The sequence below is a fragment of the Passer montanus genome, unplaced genomic scaffold (assembly GCF_014805655.1).
Source record: "Passer montanus isolate IOZ18808 unplaced genomic scaffold, ASM1480565v1 scaffold50, whole genome shotgun sequence".
NCBI lineage: Eukaryota > Metazoa > Chordata > Aves > Passeriformes > Passeridae > Passer > Passer montanus.
Genome location: NW_024369930.1, coordinates 3,288,702 through 3,303,652, shown reverse-complemented (window position 1 = coordinate 3,303,652; position 14,951 = coordinate 3,288,702). Strand labels below are relative to the sequence as shown.

General features: G+C 38.5%; 1 protein-coding gene across 3 annotated transcripts in view; it reads right to left on the bottom strand.

Moving 5' to 3' along the window:
* Positions 1–7,307: 7,307 nt before the first annotated feature.
* SEMA3C (semaphorin 3C) overlaps positions 7,308–14,951 on the bottom strand; it is a 116,855-nt gene continuing 109,211 nt past the window's right edge. For all 3 annotated transcript variants that reach the window (XM_039723750.1, XM_039723751.1, XM_039723752.1), the window contains 2 exons: positions 12,816–12,946; positions 7,308–10,964 (listed from right to left, as the gene is read on the bottom strand). In XM_039723750.1, coding sequence (XP_039579684.1) covers positions 10,551–10,964; positions 12,816–12,946 — 545 coding nt within the window. In that variant the 3' untranslated portion in view covers positions 7,308–10,550. The remainder of the gene's footprint in view (positions 10,965–12,815; positions 12,947–14,951) is intronic.

The following is a 14,951-nucleotide window of genomic DNA, read 5'->3' as shown; positions in this document are numbered from 1 at the left end:
ATAAACATGGAGCTACATCCATGGCAGTGGCTGAGCTCTGGTCAGCTTGCTCATGTGCCTGGAAATCACCGTGCAGAGGTAGGATGCTCCTGCAGGCTTTACAGCACCCAGCTAGCACACACCAGCAAAGGTCCAAATCATCCTCCCAAAGCTAGTCATAAAACATCAGCAGTTGTTTGCCTTCAAGCAGAATATGAGGACTGTATAGATATACATTGTGTTTACTTGCTATATCTCCTTTTTCATCAGCTTGAACCCATTTTTTATCTTTGTGGAAAGGCCAGTATGCAATGTGGGGTGATAAGAGAAGCTGAAAAAAATTGGAGGTTAAATGTCCTTTGAGACTTGCATTTTCATTTTAGCTGTTGCTATGTGTGTGTAGCTGTCCACAGACCAGAGTGTGAGATCTGGAATGACATACTCCTTTTGAATTGCAACCAATTTTCTGACCAGCCAAATGAAAATATAAATTCAGGCTGTGCTCAACTGTGTCTGCAGCTCTGCCATATTAATTAAATTACATATGGACCCAAGTGAGTTACAGGCAAACAAGCAAAGAAAAACACAGAACCACCCTGCAAAGACAGTTAGAGAGATCAAAGGTCAAGATTTGTGGCAGCAAGAAAAATTAAGCTGCACAACTGGTAGAAATGCCTTTATTAAGGAAGGCAAACCTTCAGAGGTACAAAGCCCTATTACATGGCCAAGCAGCTGTTACCTACAGCAATAGAAGGCATTTTTAAATTTACATTTCAAAAAATTTCATCTTTAAAACCAAAACACTATTTAGTTAGAAGTGCACTGTTAATAGTTTCTAGTCCAGGACTGAACTGCAGAACTGGCTCATTTTACAATTTTTAAGTATGGAGGCACATTGTAAACCCAAGTTTTAAGCAGTCTCTGATCAGCAGTAAGAAGAATGTAAGCCATATGCTTGCTAATGTTCTAGCACCATCTAGCCAGCTTTAAAAGCAACTTCAAGGCAGAAAACAGGTCCCAAATGGCACAAGTCATCAGAGTGACAGTAATGGTGTTGTTGGAGTTGATGGACTAAACAGCACAGTCACAGGACAGCCAGGGTGACAAATTCATCCATGTGTCTTCATTTGATTTAGGACTGTATTCGTTCCTGAAAAAACGTGGTTATCCCTACAAGCGAGAACACCTAGTGAAGAAATGGTGTTGTTGGAGTTGATGGACTAAACAGCACAGTCACAGGACAGCCAAGGTGACAAATTCATCCATGTGTCTCCGTTTGTTTAGGACTGTATTCATTCCTGAAAAAACGTGTTATCCCTACAAGCAAGAACACCTAGTGAAGAAACTGTTTAGCAACCTTACTAATCACCCAGAGGAGAGGAAATAATCCAGGGCTTTGGGGTGTGGAGATGATGGAGAGGAATAAAATTATTGCAGTTATGACAGAGATTTGTCAAAAAAATCAGCGTCAGTGCATTTTAATTTCTACATAATGCCAGAATGTGTAGGAGATAATTTAATTCTTATTCGGGGTTTGATTTTTTCTTAATGTTACTGAGACCATTTTTGTCCTTTTTTTTCCCCATATATTCTGAATATTTTCTCATGACTCTGTGCGTTTGCAATAATCTAAATTTGTGTATGGTATGTTTGATTTTTTCTTAATGTTACTGAGACCATTTTTGTCCTTTTTTTTGTCCCACATATATTCTGAATATTTTCTCATTACTGTGTGTTTGCAATAATCTAAATTTGTGTATTGTAACTATGACCATAGTAACCTGAAATAAATAACACAGAAAATAAATGTCTTCTCAATGATTTGGAATGAATTTATGAAGAGAGTTTATAGATCACCCTTGACCAGGTGGTGAGAAAGATTTCCAATTCAGAAGACCCTGGACACAAGAAAAGGAGACTGAGCCTGGTTCTTAGAACGCTAAATCCCACAGGCCTTATTCAGCCCTCTCATCCAAGCTCAGTAACGTCAGTAGGAATTTTCACTAGAGCCTGGCTTAAGGAACTGAGAAAGGGACTGCATTGGACTGGGCTGCAATTTAATAAGACTTCAAGGAAATGTTTGCTGGATCTTTCCTAGGATCTGTGGATAGGAATTGCTAGATTATGAATGCATTAGCCAAGGAGTTTATGACATTGCTTAAGACTCAGGGCATATTAGCATGAACTGCCTTGACTTAAACTCTGGTACTTTCATGAGATATATATTTTCTGCTTTTTTTCCCAGTATCTAAATTTCAAGTTGAAAGTATATTGCATCTTTAGTAAAATACAGGTGAGCAGCATGCTGTAAACATTTAAGAAACTATTTTTCCTATCTTACATCTGAAAAAGGTCACTGCCAAGAATTATTTTAAAGTCAGAGTTCCTGCTTGCTGCATGTGCCCTTCTTTGGGATGCTGGCATGACCCAACTCTGTGCAACTTAGTGCCCTGTCCTCATAGTGGGACTCAAAATAATGGCCTAGGCCCAATGGTTGCTTTGCAAAATTCTGATGATGAAAAGCAGCCGTGAATTGACTTAATCAAGCAGTTAAATGCTGTTTATGACTGTCTCAGCTTTCTGGGACAGCACAGAGTAGCTGGAGCAAGTCGAAGGAGAGGCCCAGAGCTGCAAGACTGAGGCAAAGGAAGGGGGACTGCAGCATTTCCTTCTCTTCCTGCACGGACAAGTAAGGCAAAATCTGGTGTAAACAGAGCCCGGGGGATGCAGCATCTGGCATGGCATGACACTGTCTGCCACACTCAGCTCTGCCTTCACAGCCAGGAACAGCTCAGTCAACAGCAGTTACTTCAGAGGTTTCCCTCAGAGGGAGATTTATTCTTGGCACCCCAACCTGAGTGCTCTCAAAGCAGGAAAGCTTGTACCATTTCCAAGATTTCTGCTGGCTGAATTTACAGTTGGCTGGAGGATACAGGGGAAGTTTCTGTTCAGCTTATATGGTTTTCGCCATCGTGTCGTTAGCTCCTTTCAAAATAACAGCTTGCCTTCTTGACAGGAACGAATAAACTGGCAAGGCAATTCTTTCTTTGTTAATCTCTAGCTGGTCTCCAGCAACACTAGCAAATGAACTGTCTCTAACTCCATGTGGGGCTCCTTGGCTGTGTGTGCTGCACCACAACAGCCCCTCTGCAGGGAGGGGGATGACTAGCTCTCTCCAGAGGGCCAGGTGGTAACCAAATGGCACCAAATATTATTCCTTACTTCTGGAGCACTGGATAGCTCAGCAGGCATGGTATTCTCTGCTTTAACCATTTCCTCATAGCTCAGACATCTCTAGCTGGAAGGCACAGCACAGGACAGATCCATGCATAGGAGAAAACCATTTATAGATAAATATCGTTAATCTTTCTAATTCTTAAAAATCTTACAAAGGGAATAAAACTTGTAAGCTCCTTATTGTCTCATACATGTGAAGGAGGAACCTGGATTTGTTGCTGTAATAATAAAAGTGATCTTTCTCTTCTGTGGCAAAAGTTTTACCCCTCCAAAGAACACAGTCTTATGGACAATTTTTGTGCTCTCTAGTTTGGATAGCTTGGACTAATTATCTTCATTATTAACCTGAGTTACAACATAATTTCTCCTACAGGTAATTTAACTGAAGGTGTTTAAGACTGGCAATCTGAAAAATAGATCTGTATAATATAATCTACTGATATTTTACATCTATATCCTTAACTATATCTCAAGTTCCCCAAAACAAAGTCCTTTAGCTAGGATATTTTTATTGTCAGGTATGGAATAATGAAAACTCTGCAAATTGAACGTAGTGCTGAAAATAATAGAACAAAATATTATTTTAATGTTTCTTGAGTGTGAACATTTACATGTAGATAGTAGTTTAGTTCCAATCTTTCTTCTTAAGCTCAAAGGCTGCAAACACCTTGGAGGAGTTTAATTCTTTTTATATTTTGTTTGCTGACACTACAAAGCAAAAAAAAACTTGATGAAACAAATAAAGTGCAGCATCTTTTGAAAATTATAAAAGGTAATATATTTCGGAGTATTGGTGTAAGAAAGGGTTATAATGAAAAGAGTTAAAATAAAGTGGGACTATTAGCATGAGTTTAGCTGAGGAAAAGAAAAGGAATAAAGAAGAGTCCATAGAGAGAAGGAAGAATAGAACCCTAGAGGAAGAAGAGCTTTTGAAGGAGGAAATGGCCTAATTTTTAACCAAAATTAAGGGGGGCATAAAAGCTCTTCCGAGGTCTCAACCAGAATCTCATTGTGAGCAGTGAAAGGACCTTAGTCTTAGTTAGCTTTAACGTATGGGAAAATTGGACTTTCTAGGCTAATATAAAAATTATATTTGTCCATCATATAACAGCATGCAGCAGTGAGGAAGTGTTCACAGTGTTCATGTAAAGACCATGGCATATTCCATTGCTCTATTTATCTCTGGAGTCCTCTCCTTCTCTCTGTGTCATTTTTAGCAAAGCCTTACAAATACTACAAGTTTTTTTTCCAATATTGCATCAAATAATGAAATTTCTTAGGCAGATATCATATTACATCAAACTGTATGTAATACAGCTTTTACTGAGGTTTTATTATACAAAAAGCCTGAAAGGATGCCCTGGACATGATGTCCTAAGTTGTCAGTTTGAAAAAAAGTAAAAACTGCATGGCTCTTAGGGGCCTTGAAATGCAGACAGGGAGAGCAGATACTGGAAAAAGGACTACTGCAAAGAGCCAAGGAGCAACAACTATCCAAAGGGTTGTGAACCCAAGGTTAAGCAAACGCATTTTTCTTACTCCTTCCCCACACTGCATGTTGCTGTACAAGCTAGAAAACAATCCTTTTTATCCACTTTTGTTTACCACAGAAAACAATGATGACCATTTTTTAATTTGGATTTTTTTCCCCCCCCTAAAATCCTTCGGAAAAAAAAAATATGGCTCTATAAAATGTTGGATATGTTGAAATCCCTTTGCCTAAACTGCCTTGAATATGGAGCTCAGCAAACATTCAGGTTCATTTATAAGGCCAGCATATGAGGCTGTTTGTTTATCAGGCATTCAAATCAGGAATAATGAAGCTGATAGAGTGCTAAGAATACACAAATGCTGTTTGCTTTGTAAAGCTGTATATGGAATTCAATAATGAATCCTGGGATATAGGACAGTCTATCACTGTAGAGTAATTATTTGTTGACTGCTGAGCCAGCTGTGTTGAATTTGCTTCTTGGTGTGTTCAGAATGCCAAGGCATCTTTAAATCTCACTCTTTAGTTTAGATTAGACATGTTAAATGGCGGCACATTTTTTATTACTCACACTGTGCCAGTGTCCTGATGCTAAAAGGAAGTTCTTAGTACAAGGTAAGTTGGAAAGGAGAGTGAATAGAAGAGCTTTTGTTGACTAATTACTTGTCTTTAAAATGCTGTCAGAGATGGTAATGGCAATACCTACAAGCTGTTGATGTCTTGGGACTGTGAGGACTGATTCTGCCCACGCAGAAACAGAAGAGGACACACATTAATGTTAAAGCAATGTAAGTACTGCATGGAAAGCAAAGCTCCTCTCTATGCAGGTAGGTGTGTGTATATCTGGGAATCTGGGACCTACTGGTAAGTGTCTGTGTGTGGTTGCACTTGGGCTCACAGCACATGAACTCATTGCGGGTGCATAAGAAGGGCTCAGCAAGCCTATTGCAGTGTAAAGAACAAAGCAGCACTGGTTTCCTGAGACCTAGTCCATTGCTTCAGGGAAAAGCCACAATGCACAACCTGTTTTTTTTATGGACTGCACAAAAGAATTACATCTGTTGACTTATTCTGGAGAGAAAAATTAATTCCAGAGGCAACAATAATCTGTTGCACAAAAAGCTGTAGCATTGGGAGCCACAGCAATGTTGGCAGCCCCTCCTGTGCAGGCAACATTTTTCACTGGTCACCTCTGGGCTTCTGTGGCTGCCTGGAGGAGGCTGTGCTTGACACTGCTCAGTTTTGTGAGGAAATGCTTGAGTTCTGCATCCTGCACTTACTCAGAGGGAAACCTCTTGCCACCAGAAGGGAGACCTTAGAAAAAGCAGTAGAAGAAAAATTTCTTTCCCAATGAACAAAAGTGATATAACAGACATTTGAAAGTCAAGGGAGAAGCGTCAGACCCCTAGAGTTCTCACATCTGATGTCCAGAGAACTCCCAGGTCTTGTTTTGCCACAGCTCGGAGCTAAGGAATCAAAACCTTAAGAGCTGAACCCGGCAGGAGAGGGCAAAAAAGAGTCAGGAAAGATCGGCAAAAGACAACTGAGCAGGATGGACAGAGGATCAGGCCTGGGAAAGTTTTCTCAGAGTGTAAAACTCTGTAAATGTCCATCTGTTTTGGAGCCTTACCCAAACAGTTCCTACAGCATGTGAGAGTGCTTGAAAACTCAGCTTCTGACCCAGACTGGTCTGAGTGCTGAGCAGGTAACTATCCAACATCAGCAGATCCAGGAACCAGCCAGTATGGAAATCCTGTGGTGAGGTCATCTTATCCACTCACACCCTATAAAGCCTTGCAGCAACCTATCTATCTGGGAAAGCAAAATCCGGGTTTAACGATCCAGAACCTTGTTGTGAAGGTCAGTATTTGTGACATTTAATTTTCAATTATTATCCCAAGGAACTGATGAGGACCTGTGCTTTCTTGTTAAAACCCATCTGGAAAAACAGCCAGTAAGAGAGCAGCAGTAACAGTGCTCGGATGATAAGTGCAGGAAAAAGGAGCATACTGTAGGTGTCAGGCCAGTTACTTCACTCCAAGTACCAGCCAGGAAACTGGGAGAGTGCTGTGACTCCCTGTGGTGCAGCCCCAGTAGCCTGTCCTCCCTGCAGAGAATGCCAGGAGTCTCAGCTGAAAGAATCAGGATTTCACAGAATGTGTGGTTTTTTTGGGGTTTTTTTTGGTTTTTTTTTCCCCTCAGTTTAATAAAAGAAAAAAGCATTTACACTTCACTCCCCTTTTTTAGTCAGACCTTTCTGATTTACTTTATACTCTTAGGACAAAACAAACTTTTTTTCTTCTCTTTTTAAACAATGAATAAAAGAAAAGTAACCTGCTTTTATGCAAGGTGCTTATTTATGTGGGATAATCTCCAAAAGAATTAATCTCTGACTCCTCATGAGTTCCTTGTTGTCTCTGTGACTAGGGCATCAGTGCAGAGCAGGGCTCAGAACTGGCCAGCTACAATACCTGATGCTCCAAATATTTTCTTGAACTTATTTGGAAAATCTAGGGAATTACTTTTCAGGTTCTTTTCTTAATAAGGAAAAAAAAAAAAAAGTTCCTTTTTTAATGCACATCCATAAGGGGGAACCAACAGATTTTTAAATGTTGCAACACACTTTATTTTGTTGGGCATTTTAGATACTCAATTAAATAGCACTATGTTAAACTACATTTTGTTCTTTCTTACACACTATATGATGCATATTCACTGTCATGACAGCTTCATCGTGCTAGGAACTTATACACATACCTACAATTTTAAAACCAAGATTCTCTTAATAAAACACGCATATCTACAGAAACAACAATTGCAAAGAACACATTGTTAGGTCAAGATTTCAGCAAACTTTACAAACTACACAAAATAAAAAAGGCAAAAAAAAAATACCAGTACACAGTGAAGTTCTTGGCAGAGAACGTATCTTTACATTTGGTGAAGTTATACCTAGAAGTCATTTTGCTTTTGCATTTTTTTAAGGAATAAAATTATATACATTATTTAGAAATCCTCCAAATAGGAAGTATTAAATAGCACAAATAATATTACAGTCTTAAGTTTTGGTGTTACCTACAGTAGAGGGGCTACTTTAAAGAAAAATTGCAGTTTGTCTATTCTGTACACTTAAGGCCAAACACTCAGCTGGTATCAACCCCAGTAGCTGTAAGGACAACAAGGAAGGTACATTAGTTTATAGCAGCTGAGCATCTGGTTCCTGACTTCTCTATACATGCGGGAAGGATCCTAAAGCATGGAAGCTTGGACCAGTTATGCACTGACAGAAGCTTATTATATTTATATACTGGAGTTCTCATGCAGCAGGAAAAATGTTAGTTTAAGTATAATCCCTTAAATAGTCATACCATAATAATGGTATATGAAGCAGCTTTAAAAATATTATTTTATAATCATATTAAACTCTGAGCTATGCTGATTGTTTTAATGGAATCCTTTATTGCCAAATTCTATTAGAAAACAGTGTAACTGTAATTTCTGAGGCCTAATGGGGGACTATTAAAATATCACTGTACCTAACCACTTAAAGGGCAATTTGTACCCTGAAATACCTATTAATCACTGTATTCCATCTGGAAGCAATTATGATTCTCACAATAGACATTAGTATCACACTAAGTCTGCAGTGAATCTGCTGGGGAGATAGGAAGAGCATGGCAGCATACAGAGAATATGCACTAGTGTCATTCCAGGAGGTAGTTCTGTATCATGGCACTCGATTTTTGGTTTGTCACTTACACACCTCAGAAGTCAGTCATATTCAGGGTTAAAAAAAAAAAAAAGTGCCACAATCCTCCAGAACCTTCTTTGCTAGCTCTTTGGGCCAAATTCAATCTCATGGAGGTCAGAAAAAGTTTCCTGATGGTTTCCATATGAAGGACCTTAGTTATTAATGCCTAAATATTGCAGAAATACACATTGAGGACTTGAGTAAGGAGAGCACTTAAGTAGACGGCAATATATGAGCAGGCTGGCACTGCCATGCTAGCAGTAAGCACACAAATTAAATTCAGAGAGATCCCACCAGCATCAAAGGGATTTAGAGACTGTTTAAATGGTGTCATTAGGGCTCATTTCCCAGCTGTCCTTCATGAGGTGATGATAAAGTGACAATCCAGCTAATGGCAGATAAATACCAGTGTTACCTCCACTGCATTAAACTGAATTCACACAGGCACAAACCCAGAAGTGTTTCCCCATGCCCTGTAGAGTTAATTCTAGAGTATTCCAATGGAACTAGAATTATAACTTAACATTTTAACTCAGAATTATAACATTATAACTCAGAATTATAACTCAGATTTGAGCTGAACCTCAGTTTATATTTTTGCATAATGCCATAAATAATTGTGATTTTTCTAGGGGACTCATACATTTTTAATCCCTGTTACTGTTTTGAACAGACTCAGTGGCTTCCAGGACACTCTTACATAGTAAAAGCATTGATGATCTGTCCTTCTTTACAGCATTTTCATTGCTCAAAAAAAAAAAAGTGATTGCTTTTCCTAGGATTGGTGCACACTCACCAATTTTCAATAAAACTTGCTTCATTAGACCTGACAGCTGCTTCTTAAACAAAAGATTTCTGTTTGAACACACCTCTCAAGTTATAGTTTTTGGTTTTTGACCCAACCCATTTTTCAGTTTTATTTTTCCCTCTTTCCTTCTTTTTTCTTCTTTTCTTTTCCTGATCTTCTTTTTAGCAGAGAACTGAAAATAGGAGCAAATTGGGAAATAACATGGAAAAGAATAAGGGTACAAAAACTGGAAAATGGGAATGGTTTAATTAGAAAATTCTAGTTAAAATATTTGCAACTTTGAGAAAAAAGTTGAAAAAATAATGTTTTAAAAATTTCAAAGACACTTATGACTTGTTTCCACATTGCAGACCAGCTCCAATTTAATCATGGAACAGAATAAAGATAATCTATATTTTTCATTTCTGAAAAAGCACTATATGGTATATCTACATTCTGTCCTTTGAAAAGAAATTGGAGTGTAATCCTTTGAAAAGTAGCTAAAATACCTAAGTCACTTAGGTGTTTTTCAAAATTATATGTATAATGAACATTCTCATGTTAACATTTGTGCCACTTATAAAGCTATGTAGTGTTATAGGACTCCCTATTTTAATAAAAATCAATATGAGCAGAGATATTTTAACTTACATTCCAGAACTCATTAATTTATTACAACTCATACTATGCACAATAATCAGTGCTTACTCTGATAAAGTATAAATTCTTTGTTTTTCTTCTGTTTGTTCCTTCATTTGACCTCTGAGCAAATGAAACATTTCTACTACGCTTTACTTGCTTCCTAGCTGCATGCATTCACATGATTTGATCGATGAGTGAAAGCTGTAAACCCAATATTGAGCAGTAAACAAGAAGAAACTCATGCTCTTAAATACAGTGCAAGGAAATCTTAGTACCATCCTACTCTAAAAATGCATCTTAACCCAGATTCTTTCACCACCAGTCTAGTTGGTACAGTTCCAGAGTTGCAAGACAATGCACTGATTTTGTAAAAATTGCTATTCAGCTGTAATTAAATACTGAGATGTTAAAGGTGAATCTGGTTTAAGATGAATACCCAGTGCTGTTTCTAGGACAGAGCCCAGCCTAGAGTCACTAAGCATCTAGGAAAGAAAATGCTGAGTTATTTTCTTAGGTTACACTGCATTTAATTGGGAGAAAGATCTTTTATGAGTCTTCCTGTATTTTCATTTAATTTTTTATCAGATTTGCACAAATTTGTTCACAATAGACAAATATAAGCCCCCTACACTGAGGACAAAAATATCTATTACTATAAAATTAAATTAAGATCCAGGTAATTGATTTCTTCTATTTCTACTTTTTCTGCTATTGATAAGAGCCTTTAGTTTGCTGTAGTCCCCTCTCATCTTCTGGGATTCTTCCCTCTGCTGACCTGCCTGCCTGCTGTCTTTGCAGTACTGGTTAATCATCTGCATCTCGGAGTGGCTGAAAGCCCCCACAAAGTCCTTGGGGTGGAACTGCAGGGCTCGCACCGAGCTGGCCCAGGTCCAAGGGGACCACTTGTCAGTCATGACAGCCACCATCTCTGAATCCAGCACCTTGAAATTGATCTTTGCCAAGGTCTGCTTGAAGCTGTTCTCCGTGGCGATGCAGTGGTAAAGCCCCCGGTCGCTGTCCTGCACAGAGCGAATCAGGAGCCCGTGCTCAGTAGCTATGATCCTCTCGTTCAGCTTCACCTAGAGAGCAAAAAGGCAGAAGGAGCCTTTTAGGGAAGGTTATGGAACGACAGAGTATTGGAGCTTCTGGTAAGCTTCACTTCAAACATGACTTTCTTAAAGTTACTTTATTTTTATATGATTATCTTCAAGAGACCACTTTTAAAACAGAGCATACCTCAAAGAAGGCAAGTGCTGCTAAAGAAAATGACTTAAATGATTTTATTTCTTATGTTAGAATAATTTGATCAGGATGTAGGCAAAGATAAAAATCTGGAAACCACATGAAATAGAAGTTTCCATAATGTTCAAATAGTAGAGTTGAAGGGATGAACTTTTATTTGCCCTGCTGCACTCCTGAGAATGTCTCTTTCAGCATCAAGAGACTGCTGCTGAGACTCAGTGGAAGAAAGGTGCAGGACCAGGGAGGCTAATTTGGCATTGAACTCAAGGTGGCTTCTCATTAAATATTTTGACTTTGAGCAGGTTCCTGTTGAAGAACTCTATCTGCTCTGCAGAGTCTGTAGCCTATAAAAATTATCACCACCGTGGTCTCAAGTGGGACTTGGCTCAATGTTAACCAAGAGCACAGGTACTTTCTTTTCTGGCTTCAGACTCTGCACTGTCCCAGGAGATGATCACATCACCTGAAAGAAGCAAGTTACCAGAGCTTGTTATCATCCAATTATAAATGAATGTGCAGATGTCCCTTTGCATATCAGTATTAAGTAAAAATTGCTAGTTCAATCCATTATGAAAGGAAACCACTGCTGGTATTTTTCTGAATGGTTTTTCTATTTTGCTACTGTGCTTTGCATTATACTTGGTTCTCTTGGGAACTAATTTACTTATTATGGTGTTCTGCTATTGTAAACTTTTGTAGACATTGTGGAAGATTTCCAGGCATCTGAGAGCTTGAAAACTAATTAACACTTTTATTGCTTTATTCACCCTGTTGTACCATGAAACTGCATTGATTCTAATATATTTACTGAACATAAGAACAAAAAAAGGGAGATGTTCTGCTGAAGCAATGGGTTAAAGAATTGTACCTATTGCCAGAACATGGCTTTGAATAGTTAGAAAACTCAGTGAGACATTTGTAATTCCCCTCTGTTTTTGTAAAATGGCCTGATAGGAGAATAATACTTTACAGTATTTATAACCTATCAACAGACACCACATTACTTAAAAGTTCCTTTTGAAAGATGTTTCTTTTTATTCATATAGTAAGTGCCTTGGATTTGCAATGGATTTTTTCCCCTTTTATATTACTTAAGGAAGGAACATTCCCCATAAACAATCATACTGTATATTACGGTGCTGAAACTCGAGAGCCTTAGAGAGTGCAGTAATGGAAAATGTGATTGCACCATGGTGAGGAAATGCTTTTGTCAATACGTGTTCTTAGCCTGGACTAGTTTCTTGCTAAAGAAACCTTTCACATTTCTCCTACTTTTGCCTTTTATCTCTTCAATAGCACAGAGGAGCTACTGCATACTGACTTCTTCCTGAACTTTATACAAGTTCTTGCTTTTATGCCTATTTCCTTAGATCAATAAGAAGTTCTGAGTGCTGCAAACCTTCAGTTTGCAATCAGTAAGGTATGAAACAAAGATTTTTTTAAAAATTTTTGGTAGCTGTTCTGATCTGACAGAAGTCTGTGGGGCTGAGGATGAAGTCTCAGCTGTACTGAGTCTGCTCTTATTCATATGAGCAAATGATGGTCACTGTCCTGCATCCACACAAATTCTCCAGCTTCACTGCAGCCAGACTGCCTGATAAAAACACAAACTGTTCCCTCCCTTTATCTGGGGAGGGAATGTCATGCTGACTGAGGATGCTCCCAGAGCTCCTGTTCACATTACTCACCTCTTTCCTCCTGTCATTGTCTTTCTGTAGCAGCCATTTAATAGAAGCCTGAGGAGATTTAGGTGTGCATTCCAGAAAAGTGGTGTTGTTTTTTACTCCATACTGAACTATTTCTGCAGCATTTCTGTATGCTAGAAAGAAAGAAACAAAAAGGGAACAGGTCAGGATACTGTGAATGGTGATTTGATTAACAAAACATGTAACTCTATGCAATATAGATTAAATGAAGTATGCCTAATTCTGATACTGGCCAAAATTAAATAATTTGTAGGAAAAATTTTCAAATAAATTACATGGAATGTGAAGAAGCACATTCAGTTTCAAATACCAATGTTTTCCGAGTGACATGGTCTGTTCTGAGAAATTAGGACACCTATAGGCTGATAAATTTTGCTGATGGGATAACTGAGCTCAGGGATATTTTTCTGTGAAATTATCTCATTCTCTATTACTCCAAAAGAGAATGAAGCATCTAATGTATTTCTTCACACTTCACCATTTATGATCTGGGAGAATATGGTTGTATGACCAAAATAAAGTATCATGACCTAAAGAAGGCTCCAGCTACTCCAGCTGAGCGAGCAGCCCAGGGAGGAGAGAGGGGGCAGGCTGGGCTCCCTCTGCTCTGCTTCTCTTCCAACACATGGAAGGGACTTGGCTCTCAACCTGAAATGTGATGAATATGTAGACAGGCCAGCAACAGAGAGAAGGACAGATTTATAGCACTCCAGCAACACCTGGGCAAGTGCTGAGCATATGTCATCACTTGGACTTCTTGTGTCCCTTTATAGTCTCCATAGATGAATAATTGGCAGTCACCAGTAGGAACTTCTGGATGCTTATTGCTTGGTCCAAATCATAATATTTGTCCTCAAAACAAAGCACCTCCAGATTGAAAAGCTTGTCTCATATATGAAATACAATTTTTTTTTTTTTTTGAGAAAGGAGCAATGGAAATTATTGAAATAATATGAGAACTGCAAATACCTAGAGGTCTGCATGTCTAAAATCTGATTCTGTTCTTGCACAGTCCTAAGACTGGCTTTTCTCAGACCCTACTTTATCTCCCATTCTTTTCAGTTTCTTTCATCAACTGGTATGTGAAACTGAAATTCATTCTTCTGAAGGAAGGAGACTTTGCCTGGTTCAAGTCCTTCAGCACATTTAGGAAGCTGTAACAAAATTCTAACTTTTAGGAGAATAATGTGGAAATACTTAATATTTAAAATGCATTTCTGTAATGGCTATAAGGGCTAACACAAACATAACAATATTAAACAGACATGAAACGAAAACATACAAGATTGCTTAGTTCTTGATGATTTATTTAAAAATAACAATGTGCCAAAAATGTTAAGTTTATATGTGCTTAGAGGTCTACCGTGTTAAAAGACTTGGATTCAGCATTCTGGTTCTCTACGAGTTTGGAAATTTCCTTGGCTTTGCTTGGCTCTCTGCTCCTTTGTCCTTTAGGTAGATTTCATTTTTTTTCCCCAAACACAGTCATTTTGCTATAAATGGCTGTAATTATATTTTGCAAGTGTCTAAATTGCTCTTTCTTTTCATCTTTTTTTTTCTGGGGAAACAACTGCCATCCACCTACCCTATATCCCACTGCTGCCACCGAAACTTCCTTTACAAAGATGCTAAAATACATAAACCTATAAATACAACCACATTACAAAAGTGGCTGAAAACAAGAAACTTGTTTCACAAGACTGTCAAGGTTGAAACAATTATCCCCCCTCAGGCCAGAATGCAGACAGTTGACATTCTCACATTTTCCACATGGAAGAAGGAGACACCCACCCTTGGGACAGACAATGGGTGGGAGGTCTCAGCACATGCCTGCAGGGGAAGACAGGAAGCTCAAGTTGCTTCAACATGGATCTCTCAGAGTTCAGGTGTATTCTCTAACACTGGGGTCTTCTCTTGGAATTATCAGCTCAAGCTGTTCAGCTTCATATAAATTACCTAATACTGACTCATTTAAGCAGAGGGATCTACACCCAACTGACTGCAGTGGTCTTTTCTGATCTAGGAGATTCTTCCAACAACCAGTGGAGACTATTTCAGTAGAATTATTATTAACAGAACCTTTCACATGTAACTCTTGAAGCATTGTTCTTTGATTAA